Here is a 21,959-nt window from a genome sequence, read left to right on the forward strand (position 1 = left end):
GAGACCCACTTTACAAAACTGCTCTCTTGTTTACACTTTTGAGAGAAGGTGATAGTCCTGGACTGCTTAAAAACAGCATTTGCATCCCTGGTGGATTGTCTCCTTTTTTGCCCAGCACTGTACCTGGCACAGAGCTGAGGCTCACATGGCTGGGGAGCCAAATCGCAGAGTCACCAAAAAGCACGGAGAAACTAACCAGAGATAGGCAGAACAGAAAGACTGCATGCCAAATAGGTCGGCGAGAACCATGCTGAACAAACACACTGCACTAACTCCAAGTCCCACAAATTCTGGGCAAAGAACACTTATCATGACAAACACACAGCTGTGATTGACTTAAAATTGTTGAGGTCACTTAGGGTGGGCTCAGGTCATCAGCACCTGTTGAGTTCCAATCCGATTTTTCTCTCTTTTCCGAGTAGACTTTCCTTGTCAGTATAAAGTTTGCCTTCCTTTCTCTCTGTAGGTCCAGATCTGAGCCATGTTACTTAGAAAGAAAGACTGGAAATTGGGAAGCTTTTTATGTTATTATGACCAGCCTCTCTGCCGATCATCGAGGGCAAGCTCATTTTGAGCTTAAAACAGCCACGTGAACGACGCCCGCAGTTCCCATGCATCCCCATCCCCGCGTGGTGACAGTACAGAAGCAACGTATTCATGCTGTTGGCACCTGCCAGGTAACGGGACTTAGCAGTAAACTCTTCTGGGATATCCGCCGGGGCACTGAGGGGACACATGGCTTCTGGCTCGTCCCCGGGGCCTGCGTCTCCCTCCCTAGTACCAGGAGCGGTGGAAGTGGGACTCGCGTTGGGAGAACGGAAGAGAATGCGCGCAGAGCGCGATTACAAGATTCCAGCCCTGCCAAAGAGCGCCAGGCGGTGTGGACGCCTCCTCCACCCCTTCGCGCTTTCGCGCGAGTTTCTGCGGCGGTCGGGGGCTTCTGGAAGAATGCCAGGGAGGCCTTGCAGGCAGAAGCCTCAATGCGGCAAGTTACAGATGTCGTTTTGTGCCCTTATAAAGAACCCTGCTTCTTAGGAGCTCTCTCCACCCCCCCCCCAAAAGGGGGCGGAGACAGCCAATGGATCCAGATCATTCGGCCTCCGGAAGTCGAAATGGCGCTGTAGACACCGGTGTAAGAGCCTGAAACTTTCCGGCCACTATCGCCCAGGTGGGCTGTGGTCAATTCACCTGAGGAGTTTTGAAGAATGCACATTCTGAGGCCCCACCCCCGGGTGGTTCTTTATTATCCGATATGGAGCCCGGAAAGGTGCCGCCTTCTAAAAGCTGATTCAGAGGACGAAAGTCTGCAATCTCCGCTCTCGTCCCAGCTGCGATTCTCCCTCCCCACCTTTCCGGCCCCGCAACTCGTCCCAGACCAAAGGGAGGAGCGCTGTTTCCCGGTGGTAGGGTGTCAACCTCGTAAAACCGCAACCTGGGGTCAGCCGGGCCTGGGGCGCCGCCCGGGCTCCGCCACGCCCCTCCCTCCTCTCCCCGGCCAGGCAGGCAAAGCCCCCGTCGCAGCCCAGCACCCACACCTTTTCCGATGACTTCCAGCAGCTCCTTTTCCTCCTGGGTCAGCTCGCCTTTCTTTATGTGAACCATTGCTTCCGCCAGCTTGACGGCTATTCTGTGTCTTCGGGAGTACTCAAAAGAAACGACGTGTCTGTATTAGGAAAGCCAGCCGCAACGTTAGGCAACTTGCGACTAGGACACTAAGTAGCCAACCGCGGAAGCATTCGAATTCTCTCCTCCTTCCAGCAGCTGGCGAGCAGCGGGCGAGCTCGGGCGAGCCGGGCGGGCGGTCTCCGCAGGCCCAGCGGTAGTCCCCGCCCCCCGCGCCTCGTTGGCCCGGCAGGGAGGAGGAGCTGCAGGAGGCGGCAGCGAGGCTGTCCCATTGGAAGAGCCTGGGGAGGAAAAACCAAATGAAGACAATCACTAGGGGGTAATTAAGCGCTTCTAGCACGTTTCCCCCAAGCCACTTTTTCCGGTTCAGATATTTAATGACACACAATAATTAAATGCTCTATCTGGAACTTCTGTGTTCAAAAATTTCTTCTTCGGGCATGCATCTCCCTAGTTCTCGCTATACACCCCCCCCTTTATTTCCCTGGAAGTGGAGCGGCCCGGGCCGGGGGCGGGCTGGGAGGCGGGGCGGCGTGGGAGGCGGGGCTGCGCCGAGCTCCGTGTGGATGTCAATGTGTCTGTCCTTCACTCCTCCATTGTCTGCCACCACCGCTGCCGCTTCTGCCACCGCCGCTGCCGGGATCGCCGCAGCCCCCAGCCTCGCGCGTCGCCGCTACCTCCTCGGACAGGTGAGAAGCAAACCAGGTAGGGCAGGGGAGAGCCGGGAAGCCTTAGACCACCGGAGCCAAAGCCCGACTGGGAGCTTCCCCTCCGGCCGAAGGTGGCCGGGAGGAAGCATGTGCCTGCTCGGGCGGCTTCCTGCCTCTCGGTGGGGAAGCCTCCCCTCCACCTCATTATCATCGCTTATGCAGCGTATCGGTGCCCTAGAGTAAAGACCCACTACTCGCCACGTTTGGCCGCCCCGAGAGACCAAGAGCGGGCAGGAGCTGGCCACGCGGTGGGAAGTGGCGGGTGCACAGCGTCTCGTGCGTGGTACCGCCAGATGCAACTCCGGAGGAAGCCAAGGTTGAGGCTCTGAACTACGGGTGGGGAGGAAAGGAGAGCTCCCCATTACAAGCGAGGTGAAAGCATGTGAGAATAAGTCTCTTCTGGCAACCTACCCCTCGCCCCCACTTGTCATCTCCTCCGGCCTCTGTGGAAGCTGTAGAAGAAAACCGGATCTGATCGCCCTGTATGCCTGTAAAAGGTGTTTGGAAGCAATTTACACGTGCACTAATACTTGATTTAGGAGAGACAGTCAAGGGGGAGCGGGGGGGAGGAAGGGCCTCTTCACTCTGCTAGAGTTCCCAGTCTCTTTGTAACTCAGATCTTGAGATTTATGGAAATAGGGAGGGGAGGGGGAAGGGGCGGAGATTAAATTGGTGTTGCTGTCTATATATAGCATTAGATTAGCCTCTTAATCCAACCTTCATTCAACTGTAATATGTAACCTCAAGGTTTCACTGTGGGAAGCTAGGGGATAAATACAAGTGTGCACCCTCCTGTGGCTCAGCCACAAGACTTGCTTGCTAATATGAAGTCAGTCAATCCTCCCGGGTGCTTATCCATAACATATTTGTAGCATTGGTGAAAGCTGTTTAGAAAGTAGTGTTTACTGTTTCTCTACAGTCTAGTGTTACTGTTTCTCCCCAGACCCTTCTGCTTCCAAGAGAATTATTTGAATGATTATGTAGATTTTTTTTTTGTTAAGCATCCCTCCCCACCACTCTTCCTCCCCTCTTGTGCCATATATGAAGTGAAATGTATTTTCCTCTGGCCTTACACCTTCATTTCTTGGAAGCATTCACTAACACTTCTGAAATCCTGGAAGATGTTCACCCTTATTTCCTGTCTTTAACAAAAAAACAAAATTTTTTCCCCCTGAATCCCAGATGTTTTCTTGTCTAAGGCTTCATCTCTGCAGGCTGGGGCAAATCTGAGCCAGAACATCTCACATGAAAATGGTCTGAAATTATTCAACTCAATGTATAACAAAGAAACTTTTGTTTAGGGATGCTTTAATAATGATGTGACTGTTCAAACAAGTAGTAAGGCTTTTGAGTGACCCATCTTTTGTAACACTTAGAATGCTGCTATTGCCACAGTTACAGCTGATTGAAAACACAGTCTCATGAAGGAGCAACCCACAAACCTAAGAAAATGCTTACAGAGTAACCTTTCCTTACCATGTGATTTAATATCCTATAAATCTGAAACTTCAGTACTTTGGCCACCTCATGCGTAGAGTTGGCTCATTGGAAAAGACTTTGATGCTGGGAGGGATTGGGGGCAGGAGGAGAAGGGGACGACAGAGGATGAGATGTCTGGATGGCATCACCGACTCAATGGACGTGAGTTTGAGTGAACTCTGGGAGTTAGTGATGGACAGGGAGGCCTGGCGTGCTGCGATTCACGGGGTCGCAGAGTCGGACACGACTGAGTAACTGAACTGAACTGAAGGGATGTTACAGAATTGGGTGCTTCATTGCCAGAATTTCCATGTCTTCTGCCAAATTGGGGCCATGGTTACTTGAAGGTCACACCTGTTTGGCTCACTGAGGTTGTCAGTTTCTAAAGGATAGCAACTTATTACCTGCTTTCCTGGTGCCTTGTTGATATTTAGTCCTCTGTGACTACATTCAGTAAATCTAGGCAGCTAGAAATAAAGCAGCTAACATCTGCCTTGAAATGCATGTAAGTAACATGTTAATTTTAAATTTCTAGATAATGTAATGGGTAGTGTTTATCATATGGGTTACATTCATTGTTTTGTACAGTGTTAATATTGAATGTAGGAATAGGATTGGCTAATGACCATAACTTAGACTTGTTCAAGGACCTTTTTTTTTTTTGTATGAAGAATGTGTTCACATCAAAGAAGTTTTGTTGGTAATAAAATAGCTACTGCTTACCGGGTACTGAGTCAGCACCAGATAGTCCACCAGAAGCTTTGTATCAGATTAGTTTAATCATTGTTGTAATGACCCAGAAATTAGCCAATATTACCCCTGTTTCTGAAAATAAGAGGACAGAAACAAAAAGAAGTTAATTTGCCCACAGCCCTACAGTTAGGAATTATCACAGCCCAAACTGGAACCTAGATCTGTCTCCAAAACCTTTTCTCTTTGCGTTATTCTCTATCTATGTGGCTGGAAGTAAGGGGGAAAGTATATATTCTTTAGCTAATAGGTAACATGTTCATGTGGTTCAGTAAGACAAAGATACAAAAAACTCTCCAGCCTCTTCCCAGTTTTTCTCCATGTCCTGCAACCCATAGTGCCTATTTTTCTCATACCTTTACTGAGAATTGTATGTGTTTATAACTTGCAGGTGTATTTCCACTTTTTTTTAAACAAGTGAAAAGTGTGCCTACACACTGTTGCACACTGTGTAATGGAATTTATATAATGCTTTGGTTTCTTTCCTCTTCTGTGAAAAAAAAAAAAAAAAAAAGATTTCTGAAATGTGTGAAATTCTTACATGTGTCCCTGTCAGCCCTTGGCCTACTCCTAATACCTTGGACCTCTCAGCTGATTGCAATGGATTCCTAAGTAGCTTGCTTCCCATCTGGCTCATTCAAGGCCACCAATAAACAGTGAGCACTCATCATCTACTGAAGGATGAGACATACTTTGTAAAGACAGAACTGATTCACTTAAAAACCTGTCGGTGGCTCTCCACTAGCCGCGGAGTAGAGGTCCAAGTCTGGTCTGGGAGGCTCTGACTTCTGGTCCCAGCCAGCATTTCCAGTCAGCCAGCCCTTCCACATAGTCTGCTCTAAGGTCACCTCACTGCTGATTCCCTAACATGCCAGTAACTTCTGCCCCTTTGTTCCTGCCTTTCTCTCTTTTTGGAATGACCTCCCTTTCCTCTTTACTGAGTGTTTCTCTCCTTCCCAGATCTGATCAAGTGTCAACTTTCAAGAAACTTTCTTCTACCCTATCCAGGAGGGGAATACAGGCCCTAGTAAACATGTTTATTCCTGTCCATCAGCAAGGGCATTAAGGACAGTCTTTCCTCGTGAGTTGCTGGTACAATTGCTGACATCCTCTGATTTTCTCCTATCTCCTTATTAGCCCTGATCCCTCCCCGCACCCCTAAATTAACATCTTTGCTTCTTCATCTGGAGCTCCATGAAAATAACCTAAAGCCAGCACCTTTTTCGTGACTTTCTAGTTCAGTGTTTGTTAATCTGTTTGATCCGTTCTCCTTCTATACTGTAAATTAACCAGGATTAGTTTACCTTAGCCTCTCAAGACCGTGACCCAGTGTCTTGCACCTAGTGTGTGCTCAGTGCATACTGAGTTGAATTCAGCTTGATCTCTAAGTTATTTTAGGTAGATTTATTTCCCTACTTGACTAATCCTTCCTGGCAATGTGAGGTGATGTGGCACTAAGCACACACAGTCGTAACCAAGGGCAGAAGGTCTTTAAATGTTTTCAGTCTCAAGCTGCTTGACATTCTGATGAATGCTATCAACCAAGAAAAAAAAATTATTCATATATTCATATGTTCATTTGCTACAAATTTTGCAAACCATTCCTGGATTCTCTTTGAAACCTTTGACTTCCAACTCTGTGCTTTAAGAGAATGCTGTTTGTTTGTTTTATTGCAGGGGAATAGCTCATTTTTGAGTGTTGTAACTTTGGGGGATAATATTTTCCTTGACATTTGACTCTCTTGTCTTGGGTACACTTCTTGACTAAGTTGGATATTTGATGATATTAAGGAATTTCATTTTCCTTTAGGTCTGAAACCAATATTATGGTTATATTTTAAAATATCCCTTATCTTTTAGACATGGGTACTGAATTATTTAAGGCGGGAATGGTAGGATATCTAACACTGGCTTTAATCTAATTTTGTGACAGTGAGGGGCAGGGACTGAGTAAGAATATTAATGAGACAAAACTCACTGATGCTGTTAACAGGTTAAAGTGGGCAGTGAGTACACTGACTTCGTTATTCTCTCTGCTTTTGATATGTTTGAGATTTTTCCGTAATGAAGTTTTAAAAAGGAAGGTTTGGGACTTCTAGTGGTTCGGTGGTTAAGACTCTGTGCTCCCAATGCAGGGGACCCAGGTTTAATCCCTGGTCAGGGAACTACAGCCCACATGCCACAATTAAGGCATCCTGCGTGTAGCAAGTAAAATCCTGTGCAGCCAAATAAATTTTAAAAAATAAAGAAATAAAAATTAAAGTTTGGAAGTATTACAGCCTCTTAAGAAATTGTTTCAGTTTTTTTTTTTAAAAGAAAGCAATATGGATACAAATGTTCTTTCTCTGTCCTTGGAGTTTAGCTTATGCAGTTATCCATTTAATGTTAAAACAGTTACACCTAAACGTGCAAAAGGTTGTCTTGTGAACAGTGCATTTCCGTAAACTGTTCATGTCACATTTTAACTTCTCCCCCGAATGAAGAAGGGGTAGGTGGCATTCTCAGTGCTGTGTCACAGGCTTATGAATATCCTGCTGTTAGTTAATCTTCTTCCTTTTTGAACTCTGACAGAGTAATTTGCAGACAAGTCTGAACAAGGGGTGCAAATATATTTAGTTTAACTGAGAAAATCAAGATATGAATGAAGTAGAGAGACCGATTTTCTTCTCTGTCTCATAAACCACGTCAGAAGACATTTCCAAAGAAGGAGTACTTTGGTAATGTTGTGAGCAGCATCAGTGTAGTTAGAACAAATCTCTCAGTGTAGGAAATGAGGACCACACTCAGGTGTGCCTGCCATGCCCTTCCTCAGGGTTTGCTTAACTAAATGCTCATTTTGACACCTGCTTTCTGAATTCTTAAAACTTTATAACTTGTGTGTCCTGATGTTTACATTTCTTGTATGATGTTGTGGACTTATGAAATGTTAATATTTCCAGAGGCCAATATGAAATATTTTGGTATCATTTATAATCTTCCAGATTTTTTTTTGAAGGGTTTTTAAAGCATATTTAGTTAAGCTTCAAAGCCAAGCCTTCACAATATCTAAGGCAATGCAGCCAATCCAGTCTCATTGCCAGGTAACGTTGAAGCATACACACGGGTGCTTCCAACTTCAACTCATATGTATTTATATTAGCTAGGTCACTGTGGAATTTAAAACTCTAGGCTGCTGCCTCTTTATCTCTGAGTATAGTAAAGCAACTGCAATAATTAAAAATAGAAAGCTGTTTCTGCATCAGAAGGGAAAGGTAGTATTCGCCTTCCCAATAAATACATTTAAGGTAGAAAATCGGTGTTTTTGTGTCTCGTTATTTGATTATCTTAAAAACCCAGCAGACGAAGCTGCCCTTAAAACTACATTCATCAGCCTCTGAGTAAAATCTCTTCCTGGTCTGTTGATTGTGGAGTATAGCAGTCCCATTGAGCAGTCTCTTCTGACCTGGTAGGAAATGATTATGGATGAGCCCTGGGAGACAGCCAAGCACAGCCACAGCCCTGGGGATCAGAGTGGCAAAGCCACAGCTCTGTGATGAGGTGGCTTTTCCAAGGCAATCTCTCTTGCTTTCACTTTCTTCATATATAAAACAGGGATGGTAACCAAACTTACATGGTGACTTTGAGGATTCTTGAGGATGCCCTGTGAACTATAAAGTGTTATATAAAAACTAATTGATATTTTTAGGGCCAATTCTCCCTGTTTTTACAGTTGAGAAGTAGATGAATAACATAGTTGTAGGCCTAGGTAAGAAGTCATTTTAAAGTAAAATTGTATAGAAATTAGTACTCACATAAGCCCTTCTTCCTACATTTTGGAAAAGATTTGTTTTTCAAGAGAGACTTTCATAAAAGATGTAATTCTAATAACTCTATGTCAGGATTAACATTTTATATATATATATGTACATGTATATATATATTAATAAGAAAGATCTTAATAATATATATACATATATAAAATGTTAATCCTGAGATAGAGTTATTAGAATTACATCTCTTGGTGTGTATCTGTTGTTTTCAGCAGATCCCAAATGATAGATGTGATCTTTGTCCTCAAGAGGCTTCCAGTGTCCTCTAGGAGGCCTGCCAGTCTCTGAAACAATGATAGAGTCCGTTGCCTATTCAAGTGGCTGTCTGGCTCCTTCCAGTCTTCCAACTTTAATTTGAACAATGTGGTTATTCCCCTATCCACCCAGAGGTTTCCTGCTCCCAGAGTGCCCTCCTCCACCCATTTCTGCCTCACATTTTACTCAAATCCTTCTCAGCTCCTCCTTCAAACAACCTTCTCCAATGCCTAATTGAGCAACACAGTCCACATGTGTAGGTTCCAGAATGGGTGGCGCTCAGTGGGAGGCTCAGAGAAAATGAGATTCTGAGCAGAGTCTGGAAGGATTGGTGAATTTGGGCAGGTGAGCCAGAAAATGGAAGACATTCCAGGGAGGACAACCCCTAAGAACACAACTCCATAATATACTGTAACATAAATATTTATAAAATAAATATTGCCTATAATTTTCTGGCTGACCATCTTGGAACTAGAAATTTTTACATCATAGAAGTGGTAGATTATATTTTAAAGCACACTAGGTTTGTTCTTGCCCTCAAGTAGTTTATGACATCACGTGTTTTCGACTGAACTGAAAATTATAAAGCAGTATCTTTAGAATTGTTGGTAACAGGAAAGTTGAAATGGACATGAAAAGAAGCAATGGAAGAGAAAATCATATACTTATTAGGATATTGTATCCTTGAATACAAACTGATTCAAAATTATCCAAAATAGCTAAAATATCAATAGCCAAAACAGCTAGACAATCAAATGAGTAGGAAATTGTTTATGAAATTTATTTTACAAATGAAATACAATCCATGGAACCTGTTTTTATCTATACAGTGCCTTTAAAGAATTTTCTTCTCTAATTTTTTTTGCCAATTGGATTGTTCCGATTTTTTTTCTACTTTTATTGACGAATGGAATAATGACTGAAACAGTTAGACCTGAGAGATGCAACTCAGGGATTTAATAATCAGATTAATGTGAATCATTTTAATGCGGGATTGTGATTGTCATTAGGAGTTTCCACAACATTTTTTCCTTTTTATCTACTGGGGAAAAAAGTTTGTGATAATTTAAAATAATTTCTAAATTTTTTAAAATATAAAATCTACCACTATCAGCAGTGTACACAAGAGTATTTTTCATTCTTAACTCACTCTGATGTATGTGCTGGGGCCATGGGTCTCTTCAGCTAGTATCTTTTGGGCAGTTAAATGCCAACTAGAATGAACTGACCTGTTCTAAATTTGGCATGTGATGAGTGAAGAGTGCCAAAAAATGTTCTGATAGTCATATTTGTAAACTATTTTGAAAATAAAAGGTTTAGATAACTCACTGAATGACCCATTCTTTTTTGACACACACCAAAGAGAGTGCTTTCATTGTTCTTCCCTGATTTTTTAACTGCAGGTGTAGCCTTTGGTATTGTTTGTTTTGTTATCTTTAATTATCTTAATTACAGAAATGATATATTAATAGGAAAACAATAATAACAAATTTGTGAGAGATGTAGAATTATGTTTCCTCTTCTGATAATCCAACTTATTTTTATGTTAGATGAGGACTTTCAGAAAATAATTGTTAGATGCACTGTTATTTTGAGGACTTCTAAGTAAATCTGAAGACAACCACTGGGCAGAGAAGGGGAACGGTATTGAATATTAACTCTTAGCACTGTGGAGACTTTATCATGAGCCACTGTGAGCTGTGCAGTTTTATAATATTCTACTGGCGTCCTTTTTCACATATTCACACAAAAGACTTGAATGGTTTTCAAACCAATCTCTATGGCTTCCTGGATTTGTGACCATTTCTAAGAAAAAAAAAGAACAGGACATACGTTCTTCTCAGTATACAAGGTAATAGAAAGGGGTTATTGTAAACAGGAAGGAGAAGCCCGTGTTGCTGGTACAGAGGAAGCTGCTGGCTAGAGGAAAGCATGCCACTTCTCAGTGTGGAGGAGTGTGAAGACAGTGTTTACATGAGGGTCGAGCCTCTGCAGGAAGCAAGTAGAGTACTGGCTCCCATAGTACCAGAAGACCAGGGAGCCATAAATTTCCTACTATTTACATGTCCATAAGAGTCGGGATTTCTGTTAAATCCTCTTGCTAAAGATGAATGTGTTTTTTCTTACTACAACTCCACAGAGAACTATTTGGCATTTTGGAGGTAACATATGCTAATTTAGTTTATCCAAGTGCTGAACTAGACATTAAAATTAATATTTATGCTTCACTCTCTCTAACTCTAAACCCATAAAATCCATGAGGCAGATAATGAAAAAGCTGCCGTCAAGGATCATGTAAATTGTTACCCGACAACTTTGGTTGGTTCTTTGGAGGAAGTGCACTGTGAGGAGACAGTTGATGGGTTCTGGCCCTGGCTGTTCTGTGTTTGACTTTTCCTCTTTGATCTCTGCTGTTATCACCAAGGTTAGAATGGAATGCATGGCCTCAGACAAGTGGCATGACATCTCAGAGTCTTATCAGAGTCTATCAGAGTCTTAAGCTTATCAGAGTGGGTCTAGGTTTAGTTCTTTGGGTTTCACAGTGTTCCAAGCTTCATGGATAGCCATTATAAGTTAAAAAAGTAAAAAACAACAACAATAACACACATCAAATTGTTAAAGCATTAATAAACACAATTTGCAACTCAAATTCATCACATGATGGACTTTAACATGCTGGAGACCATTCCTTCTTACCTCGCACTGCCAGCTAATTTTGTGCAGTGCTTGGCTCAGAACCCCACCTGCTAGAAAGTGAGCACCAGGCGTCTCATCTATGCATCTTGTCTGGTCCCCACAGCATCCCTATTGCCAGTACCAGGTAGGGCTTCCTGGGTGCTGCTAGTGGTTAAGAATCCGTCTGCCAGTGTGGGAGACATCAGAGACTCGGGTTTGACCCCTGGATCTGGAAGATCCTCTGGAGGAAGGCATGGAAATGCACTCCAGTATTTTTGCCTGGAGAATCCCATGGACAGAGGAGCCTAGCAGGCCCCAGTCTACAGGGTTACAAAGAGTCGGACAAGACTGAAGTGACTTAGCACAGCACAGTGTAGGTTTAATAAGTGAATGCAAAGGAGTTATTCTCTATATGTTTAGGCTTTTTTAGAAAGTATACATGAGAGTTTGTAATTGTGCTCTGGCCTTCTTTCCCCCTTTTAATTTGAGTTTGTATAATTCACTCCTTTAAAATTGTACCTGGGAATGCAGTCTCCTATCAGTGTGCTGTGTCCCATAAGTCCCAGACTAAGACTGGATATTTATATCCAGTTTATGCTCTCCTCGTTGTGAAATAGGCATGTGTAACTTTTTGTGTGTGTGCAGCTCTTCAAATAAAGCTTCATCTGCTAAACAGGCTTGGGCAGGTTCTCTCCTGGGAGAATGGGGGCAGGAGTGGCCTGGGAGAACTCACAAGTGAGAAGATATTTGGACTTCTGCCCACCACCACATTTGAACTTCCTGAAGGTCCATTCCCATGTTTTTTAAGCCACTGCTCCAAAGCAACATTCTCCCACTAGTTACCAGTCTAGTATTTTTGTTTTGTTTTTCAGAAAATTCTGTTTTCTTCTGCTCCTTGATTAACACGCTAAGAGAGGAACAGATTTCAATCCCCCTTGCCATAATAACTTACCATCTAATCTTCTGTTTGTACCGATAGTCATAAACATTCCCATCTCTTTTGTGTTTGATACGAAATTAGCCTAAATCAACTGGTTTGTGCTCTGGTATTTGACACCACTCCTTGCTGATTTTTTAAACTTAATTTTTTTAGGTTCACATCAAAGTTAAGGGTATAGAGATTTCATATATACTCTCTGCCCATATACATAGTCTCCTCATTATCATCACTCCTCACCAGAGCTACTCAGTGATACATTTGTTTTGTCTAAAACTGACATTATCGTTTGGCAAACAAATCACTCAAGGAAATATCTGCCTGGTTGCTGCTCTGATATGTGTAGACCTCTGTGTACAATTTTCAGTTCTTGAGAGCAAGGCCCATCTTTGGCTTTGCTTGCCCTTTTTCCTCTCTAGTGTGGGGTCTTCCAACCTAGACACTGGAAATTTTGGACCAGATAACCTTTTGCTGTAGGCGGCTCTCCTACAACATTATAGATGGTTCAGCAGCATCCCTGGCCTCAACCTACTAGATTCCAGTAGCACCCCAATCTTCCCAGCATGACAAATAAAAATGTCTGCAGACACTGCCAAATGTCTCTTGGGGAAGAAAATTAACCCTGGAGTGAAGCCACCGCTCTAGCACAGTGCTTGACACAGAGTAAGCTCCCCTCAAATGCTTGATAAATTAACAAATATGTTTAAACCACAGCTAGACATTTAATCATTGGATATTTCTCTGTTTCATGCCACCATTTCCTCTAAATTCTCCGAATTTACAGCTTGAAGTATCCTAGTAGGTATGCAGCTCTTATCACCATCCTCTTGTCTTATAGGTAAAAATTCTTAGGGTCTCTTCTAGCACAAAGGTTTTAAGACATTTTGTTATTAAAACACCCTGAGATGTTATGTTTGAGGGATGGCTTTTCTAAAAGCTAAAGTATATAGTGTTTGTAGTTGAAGGTGTGTTTGTGTTTTTCAGAGTGTTGAGACATAAGATTAGGCCATCTGGGAAGCTGAGAGGGGCTGGTCAGTTGCTGGGGGAAGGGAAGGGCCCAGGAGAGATTGCCTCTGGGGAAAGTGGAAGCTCCCAGAGAAGGAGGTGTGCTTGCCCCAGGGACTTTGTATAGCTATTCATTAAATAGATAGCATGAATGGATAAGAAGTGAAACTATTTAGGAGTTATTTATACTTCTTGGGATTTTTGAAAATAATTTCATTGAGATGAAATAAGGGACATTATGTAATCATCTTATTTCAATGAAGAGGTTGTACAGTGATAGTTAAAATGTAATTTCTGAAATATTTTTATTAAAAGGGAAGCAAAAATCCAGTATTCAAAAACAAGATAAAGTTTAAGACATGAAATAGATTTGGAAATGTTATAATGAAAATTTAATCATGATGCTTTTCTGTCTTCTTAAGGAAGATTTAGATGAACATAATTAACTCAGTGTATTTTTTTCACAGCACAATTCCTTAGGCTTTTGATCCCTCTTTCTTATAAAGTCATTGCTTAGCAGCACAATTTAAGTTCCAATCGTTAATGTTCCTCGCTGGAAACTATTGTTGTAAAATTTTGAGAAGACAACTATAGTTTATTGTTTTGTACTTTTTAAGATAAATATTTTTGTCCTTTGACATCATTAATTATAAAAGTGAAGAGGATATGAATATAACAATATTTATATTAAAGAAATATTTGACTGTATTTTAAAACATTCTTCTTTTATAGATAGGCTACTTATTTAAAACTTTAATGTTATTTCAGTTATTATAAATACTGAAACTTACATAGAATTAAATTCTTGAAACTTGCTCCTAAACACAGAGTATTTCCCTTGAATATTGCAGTGAAGTGGCTCAGTAATATTTTGAGTTTTGTGTCTTGGTGTTGTTGCATCTGTACAACACACTTTATTCTTTGGGTATAATTTTGTATGGCAACAGTATCATACCCAAAGAATAAAGTGTGCCTGGGAAATCCCATGGACAGACAAGCCTGGTGGGCCGCAGTCCATGGGGTCACAAAGAGTCAGACACAACTTAGCAACTAAACAACAGCAAAAATCATTTTTAGTATCAGAATCAATCGGAAGTCTTTTTGTTTCCATTGTCTTAAGTAATATTGATTGTACACAGAGAGTTTCACTTTGGAGTTTGGTACTTTTTCTTTTCTTTCCTGCTGTAGACATGTAGTTTTGAAATTTGGGCAAAATGCTCTGCAGTTACTTTATTTGAAAAATGCTAAGTAAAAAATTGCTTTTCTTTGAGTATATTTTCATCTTCTTATCAAGTCTTATCAAGTTTGTGTGTTGAGCCATGGGGAATGCTTCGGAACGGGATTGCCCATCGTGATAGCCACTAGGCATGTTGTCTGTTTCAGTTTTAACTAATAACAATTAAATAAAATTAAGCATTTTCTTCCTCATTCACACTAGCCACACTCCAAGGATGCTACAGGTGTCTGGTGGCGACCATATTAGACAGTGCAGGTACAGAACATTTTCACTGTCACAGACAGTAGTGTTAGGCACTACCTTCCCAGGAGGGCTTCCAGGTGGCTCAGAGGTTAAAGCGTCTGCCTGCAATGCGGGAGACCCAGGTTCAATCCCTGGGTCGGGAAGATCCCCTGGAGAAGGAAATGGCAACCCACTCCAGTATTCTTGCCTGGAGGATCCCATAGACGAAGGAGCCTGGTGGGCTACAGTCCACAGGGTCGCAAAGAGTCAGACGCGACTGAGCAACTTCACTTCACTTTCCAGGATGGGTGTTAGCAGACTAAAGCCTGGAGGCCCATTTTGAGCCACTATTTGTTTTGTAAATGAAGTTCTACTGGAATGCAACCAGGACCACCTCTTCGCATTTTGCCTGTGGCTGCTTTCAGGCTGTAACAGGGAATCTGAATCATAAGAATAGAGACCTTGTAGCTCGCAGAGCCTAAAATACTGTCCCTTTATGGAAAAAGATTGTGACCCCACTTTAGAGTATCCATATTCATAATGTCGAGATTGTTTGAATAGCAGTTATTTTATGTGTAGTACATATTAGCAGTATTAAATGCCTTACATAAAGTAGGTTATCGTACTTCAGAGATGAGCCAGACCAGGACAGGCAAGATCTCTTAATTACTAGTTGAGAACAGGCTTCCCCTAGGAGGGACAGCTGGAAGGTATGTCTGTCTCTGACTGATCAGACACTTCCCAAAATGGAGAGAATTAAAGAAGAGTATAAGGGAAGGCAACTCACGAGGTGTCAGTCTACTCAAGGTGGGCAGGGCAAGTGGCAGATTTAGCCTACAGCAGCCATGAGGCCCCTCAGTGCTGCTGGCCCCTTGTCACACTGCAGCCCAGAATCTGGTTGGAAGTGAGAGATAGAATGTGAAAAGGGTGTGAGGTCAGTTAGCCATTTAGGCTCAAATAGAAATTGATTTTAAATTGTTATTTCATTAATAGAGGACCTGGTCTCTAATGTTTGATTGAGTGGATCATTTTAGTATTTTTATGACCTCATCGTCTAACATTTCCAACTTTACATACAATTTTTTAAAAGTAAGTACTGTTTTAAACCATGGAGCTTTTCCATTTTGGTGGGACATGAGCTTATTTTTCTCTGCGAATGTTTGAGTTACAGTGTTCTGAATGGAAGCCAAATTATCATGCTGTTCGTTAGTGGATATCAAGTTATAAATTGTAATGCAATCTAATAACTGATCTTTTTTGGTTGGCCTAAGAGAACTGCTGTTGTTGCCCTTCTGCTGTGACTTGCCCAGGTTTAAGCTGGTGCAGTTTCTTAGTCTAGGCGCCCTTGCTCTTCTTCGGCCAGGATTCAGTGAATGCCTTATAAAGGCTGACCCTCTCTGGAGCAGATTATAATGTAGCATCAGAGCTAAATTTAGAGAACAGCCAAGCCTCTGCTCCAAATAGTAACAGCTGAGTGATAGAGACTTTTGGTGAACAGAGTATCTTCACTTAGTCATTCAATACCACTAGGTGAATCTCTATTTGTGTGTGTTTGTTTATTTTAAATTTTGATGTTGTGTATGTCAAAAATCTTTGCATACTTTTTTTAAACATTTATGTGTTCTTACCTTATTTTCCACATAGAATATGTTCAGGTTGTATAAAACAAGCCCACATAACTGAACTTTGAAGATACAAACTTTCCTGTTTAAAACTAAAGAAGGTATTATAAATGGAGCTAAAGAATTTTTAAAATACAGTAATTCACTCCTAGGTATGTTTTGTTTGGTGGTAATTCTCCATTAGCAGGAAAACAGAAATAAGATATTAAGGTAATTAGAGAAGTCTATGTATTTATACTATAGACTCTAATAGAAGGGGCACACACTTTAAAAATAATTTTAAATTCTGAAATAAAAACATCTTTGGCAAAGGGTAATGCCTTCCTTACATGTTCAGCTACTGGAGAAGTTTCAGGCTCTATTTTTGGTTGTGTATCTCAGTACAAGACCCAAACTCTTTAACAGGTATTTTTTTCTTTGCTAACACAAGAAAATATTTTGTATGATATTTGTTGTGTTTGGGGAGGTATGGAAACATTAAGGAAACTACATGCACACTTACCTATATTCATTACTTGTGCCCCAGTAGATCTAGAGTGAATCTGTTGAAAATGCCAACAGGGAAAATCCTGAATAAAAGAATTTTTCTGTAAATATACATAATGCATTAGAAACCCTATTTCCAGTGCCTCTAGAGTGAAATAAGATTTCACTGATTAAGGTTATTGCATTTGTAACTATTTCATATGCAGCTGCTGCCCCATACATGTACAGCTGTCAATCCCTTTGCTACTCTTGACCTAGGGGAGCCCCACTGTTGTTTCACCTGCCTCATTGTACTGGAAATGTTTGTATTTTATCTCTGCTGGACTCTGTGCTCTTTGAGGGCTTGGAATCTAGCTTAGTCACCTTTATATCTAAAAGCAGAATGTAGTAAGTTCACTTTATAAGACTGATAAAAATTCTCTCTTTAACCATGAAAGAAATTACTTTTGGACTTTGTTACTTTATTTTTAATGAATTTCACTTGTGAAATGGCAATTCAAGTTTTTCCATGATAAATAGATTGCTTTCTATGTGAAAATAGGTGTTTCTCTTCTTTCACTGGATGGGTGGGAAGAAAGTTTTGGTACATAAATTGAATAATAATTTTTCCACATTCTTGAGAATGTTTTTTCATTACAGTTTTAAAAAACTTTGAAAGAGAAATAATTTGCTTCACATTATCTTGAATTGTTTGGTCTTCATAACTTAGGCAATCTAGATACATTTTCAGATTGTAATATTTATGTCAGCAAGGTTATTCTCAGTTTGCAGAAGCTCTTTTTAGAGCAGGTTTTTCACTTTTTTAAAAGATAATTTATGATATTTTAAATTAACTCCAGTAGAAGAATTAAAAAGCCCAAATATGCATCCTCTGAAGTAAATAAACAAATGAAAAACTGTTTCTTGTCTCATTCTTAAATGTTCCTTGCCCAGAAAAGCAAATATTACATGTACCCACCTTTTAACCAAAAAATTATGCTTTGCACTCTTTTATTCAATTTGCTTTTTTCCCTTCACAGTTTACCTTGAACATCTTTCTCAGTATGACAGCTTATGGAGAATTATTTATTCAAAACTTGATCTCAGTGTAGTTTTAGGTGCTAAAGGTACAGTTTTGAGTAAAACCTGTGAAGTCCCTGCCCACAGGGAGGTTACACTGTTATTAGGGGAATAGACCATGGCAAACAAATCCTAAAGAATGCCAGGGGCTGCTATAAGCAATGAAGAGAAATAAAGCTAGAGAAAGACACGGAGCCTTGTTAGTCAGGATGGTCTGGGAATTTCTCTGAAAAGGAGGTGTTTGTGTGCAGAGTGAAAAGCCACATGAATGCCTTGGGAAAGAGTCTTCCCAGAAGAAAAATGACCTTCCCTGGCTCAGTGGGAAAAGCAGAGGGCTGGGTGACTAGAGGAGTGAGTGATGGGAAAAGATAGGTATAGGAAACTTAATCAGAGAGGTAGCCAGGGCCATATGTAGTACATTTGGATCTAATTTATTTTGTAACGCTTCATAGGTCCATTCAATGGCTTATTATAACTTATTGAGCCAGATACTGGTTTATGGGTATTTGACTTTTTCATTTATTTATGCATCCAACAATGTTGCAACTAAATCCTTTTAGATACACATGAGTATATTTACATACCATGAGTATATTTACATACTTAGTGAGTATAACTAGAATAAATTCCTTGTAAAGGAATTGCTGGACCATAGGTTTTGTACATGTAAATATTTATATTCACCAAATGCTTTCCAAACGTATTGCATGGACTTTATCCCTTATGCCAAAGTTTATGTCTATGATTATTTTCCTTGTGTCTTTTGTCAGCACTAGAGGCAATGGCACCCCACTCCAGTACTCTTGGCTGGAAAATCCCATGGGCGGAGGAGCCTGGTGGGCTGCAGTCCATGGGGTCGCGAAGAGTCGAACACAACTGAGCGACTTCACTTTCACGCATTGGAGAAGGAAATGGCAACCCACTCCAGTGTTCTTGCCTGGAGAATCCCACAGACGGGGGAGCCTGGTGGGCTGCCGTCCATGGGGTCACACAGAGTTGGACACAACTGAAGCAACTTAGCAGCAGCAGATATTATTAAACTTTAAAAGTTTTGTTAGTTCAGTAGTTACAGTTATCTCATTTTGAAAAGTATATTTAGATGAGTAAAGTCAAACATACTTACTGGAAATATATGGACTGTTTATTTGAAGCACATAATCTTTATTTTTTTGTTTTTAGAAATTTTATGAATAAGCATCAGAAGCCAGTGCTAACAGGCCAGCGGTTCAAAACTCGGAAAAGGGGTAAGTTGTGTTGTGTTTGTGTGTGTATGGCAGAGGCAAGGAGGGCAGGGAGGGGGCGGGCGGGGGGGAATGTTGTTTCAAGGGCTAATCAATATATAAGTTTGGAGAATGTCAAATTTAACAGTTCAAAACCAGTTATTTTACTAGCAAAAGCCAGTTTATTCAAGAATAGTCCAAAGAAATTGCAAGTCTGGATATTTGAACTATGGGGCAAATCAGAACAAGGATGAGGAACTTGCTGTTGTAGAGGAAAGAGGGAAGCTGAGGGGGTCTGTAATAACCCAAGAGTCACATTAGGAAGCCGGAAGTCCAAAGTATGGAGGCTTCTCATAGGTTGCCCTGGTACACTCTCTGATTGGCTGGGCTATGGTTAGGTGGAGAAAAGTTTTCTTCTTCCTTCTAGATAGTAAAGTAGGCCGTAGCTTTCTGTTGGAGACTAGAGATGAAGGCATTAAGTCCCTTTCTGTTTGGAATAATCGATGGTGCATGAGAGGGTGTAAGAGCTCCCCCTACAGGCATGTCTGGATTCCAGTTGTAGCTGAAGTGAAGGGAAGTGAAAGTCACTCAGTCATGTCCGACTCCTTGCAACGCCATGGACTATACAGTCCATGGAATTCTCTAGGCCAGAATACTGGAGTAGCTAGCCGTTCCCTTCTCCAAGGGGATCTTTACCAGCTGAGCTACCAGTGAAGCCCACTTTTAGGTGAGGTTTCTTAATTTCACAAAGAAAATTAGTATTATCTTTGTTTCCACCTAACCTCATTAATTCCTGTCTTTTGAGCTCTGACTGTAAAATCTAAAGTTCTGCATTCAAGCTTCAGAACTGCCAGTTATTTAGGTGTTTGATTTTTGAACAAGTCATTTAACTTGTCTGAGCTTTGTGTCTTTAGCTACAAAAAGAGGGTAATTATGTCTGTTCAGGTTCCCTTAGTCTCATGGGAGGCAATGAAGGCAATTGATAAACTTTACTATTTTTGACATTTGCACTTGGTTTTTGCTTTCTTTATGTTTTTAAGAAAATGTTCATATGCAAAGATAGTAAAGCTAAGAGAAGAGTAAATTAGGGAAAGAGATATAAAAGAGCTGTAACTGTTTCAGAATTTTAGAAAGTCGAATGAATTTACCTAAATATCTTTAAAACTTTAAAATTCATGGTATTTTCAAGTGTCTTTTATTGTGGGAAAAGTAGTGATAAAGCCAGTTTGATGGTAGCTGTTAAAACATCTGTATGTGAGTGACTCCTTTTGTGTTCGTCTTACCATTTCTCTGTATAAAGAATTTTTAAGTATCCTAAATATTTAACCAGCTTTCCATAATTATACAGAAATCCTCTTGGATTTAAGCATAGTTGAGCTAAAACTTGATTGGGAGACTTTCTAAAATATGAAACATGGTATGATAACACTGAGGAGAGTGACTGAAAAATATTTAAGGAAGTATCATGTGTAAAGATAAAGGATGATTGAATATCTTTGTGAAGCCCTCACTGCTGTTTATGAAACGGAAGCTATGTAATGGTCGTCTAACACTAAATTGTTCAATTGTTACCCTGTGTCACAGGCCTTTGGCATTCCTCACCAGTGTCTGTAGCTGAGGTTCTCTTGTAGTGCCGTCTGTGTAAGAAGTAGCCCAGTGTGGTCATGTAGAAAGAAAAGATTTTTCAATACAATGGGAAAATTGAATACGAAGAGATTATAAGAATCACTCAATAGCAGTAAGTCTAAATTTAACTATAAATGCTGCCTGCCAAAAAACTTCACATTCTCTCTAAAAAATGAAAAAAAAAAAGTTTTAAAAGCCAAAAAGGTAGTTATTTTGTACAGTATTTCTGTCTTATATGCTTTTATTTTTATGGGTTTTTTTTTGCATCCTTGACTCATCCCCATAAACGAAGTACAAGTATAGCCTGAACCACCCCCTGTGTTTAGTCCTTTTAGAAACTGTGCCCCCACTTACACAATGAGGATTGAAATCTGGAAGCAGATAGCCATGCAAGGTGCCGAAACCAGCATGCATTCTTTGTCTCATTGTGTAAAGCAGTCTTGGGGAAAAAAAAAAAAATGACGTCGATGATTTCCAAAGGACTTAATCAGAAATCTAGTCACAGTTAAGGTATTCTTGCCCCTGGTAATGTGATAATATTTAACATACGCCCCACTGTGAGGTGAAGAAAGGTTTGCTACCACCTGCCCGCGGAGGGAACGTGTTAATCTCAGACCTGGATCTTCAACTCAGGCAGCTTTCTTAACGTGACGCTGATTCACGGTAGCTGAGCTCCAATGCCAGGAGAGGGCCTTAGGATGGATTGCACAAGAGCAAACATGAGTCAACGAGTAAACTGGCCCTTACAGTCAGTCAGTTCTGAAACGGAAAGGTTGCCTCTCATACTGAACTGGTTTGCCTCTGATTCATTTGATGGGCAAGATTGTGCCTGCGTCTCATTGCTTCAGGAGTGCACACAGAGAGCCACCCAGAAATATGTTATCTATAATTTGCCAGTTGATCTAGATTTATATAACTCAGGTCTGTTGAGGATTTAAAGCTGCATTTGAGCCATTTTATGCAAACTGCTGACTGGGGGAAAAAATGGAGTCAGCCTCATTTTCTGCTTTTCATAACAGTAAACTGCCTCCTGACAATTCATCGTGTTTTGGCTTTTCTTTTGCTATTATGATGGGGCTGACTTCAGATAAATGGTTGGCAATTTCATAGAGCTAAGAAAAGAAATCTGCAGAGGATATTTCAAGGTCATTTTAATAAGCTGTCTTCCTGAAGCTCTGTCTTCAGTTTGTAACTATTCCCTAGCACAGCTAATGCTCTTCCCTGCCAAGTTAGTCTAAAAATG

The 21,959-nt window shown here is 40.9% G+C and overlaps 2 protein-coding genes across 3 annotated transcripts in view; one reads left to right on the forward strand and one right to left on the reverse strand.

The window, feature by feature from the left end:
* ANKMY2 (ankyrin repeat and MYND domain containing 2) overlaps window positions 1-1,848 on the reverse strand; it is a 38,326-nt gene extending 36,478 nt beyond the window's left edge. Inside the window, exon 1 of the mRNA XM_040260604.1 lies at window positions 1,536-1,848. Within this exon, the coding sequence (XP_040116538.1) occupies window positions 1,536-1,602 (67 nt within the window). The 5' untranslated portion in view covers window positions 1,603-1,848. The remainder of the gene's footprint in view (window positions 1-1,535) is intronic.
* Window positions 1,849-2,167: 319 nt separating this feature from the next.
* BZW2 (basic leucine zipper and W2 domains 2) overlaps window positions 2,168-21,959 on the forward strand; it is a 62,846-nt gene continuing 43,054 nt past the window's right edge. The window contains exons 1-2 of one of the 2 annotated variants that reach the window (XM_040260605.1): window positions 2,168-2,312; window positions 19,050-19,114. In XM_040260605.1, the coding sequence (XP_040116539.1) occupies window positions 19,057-19,114 (58 nt within the window). In that variant the 5' untranslated portion in view covers window positions 2,168-2,312; window positions 19,050-19,056. Of the gene's footprint in view, window positions 2,329-19,049; window positions 19,115-21,959 lie in introns of both variants that reach the window. The other variant, XM_040260606.1, reaches the window with a different exon arrangement.

This window comes from Oryx dammah, unplaced genomic scaffold (assembly GCF_014754425.2).
Source record: "Oryx dammah isolate SB20612 unplaced genomic scaffold, SCBI_Odam_1.1 HiC_scaffold_18, whole genome shotgun sequence".
In the NCBI taxonomy this organism is placed as follows: domain Eukaryota; kingdom Metazoa; phylum Chordata; class Mammalia; order Artiodactyla; family Bovidae; genus Oryx; species Oryx dammah.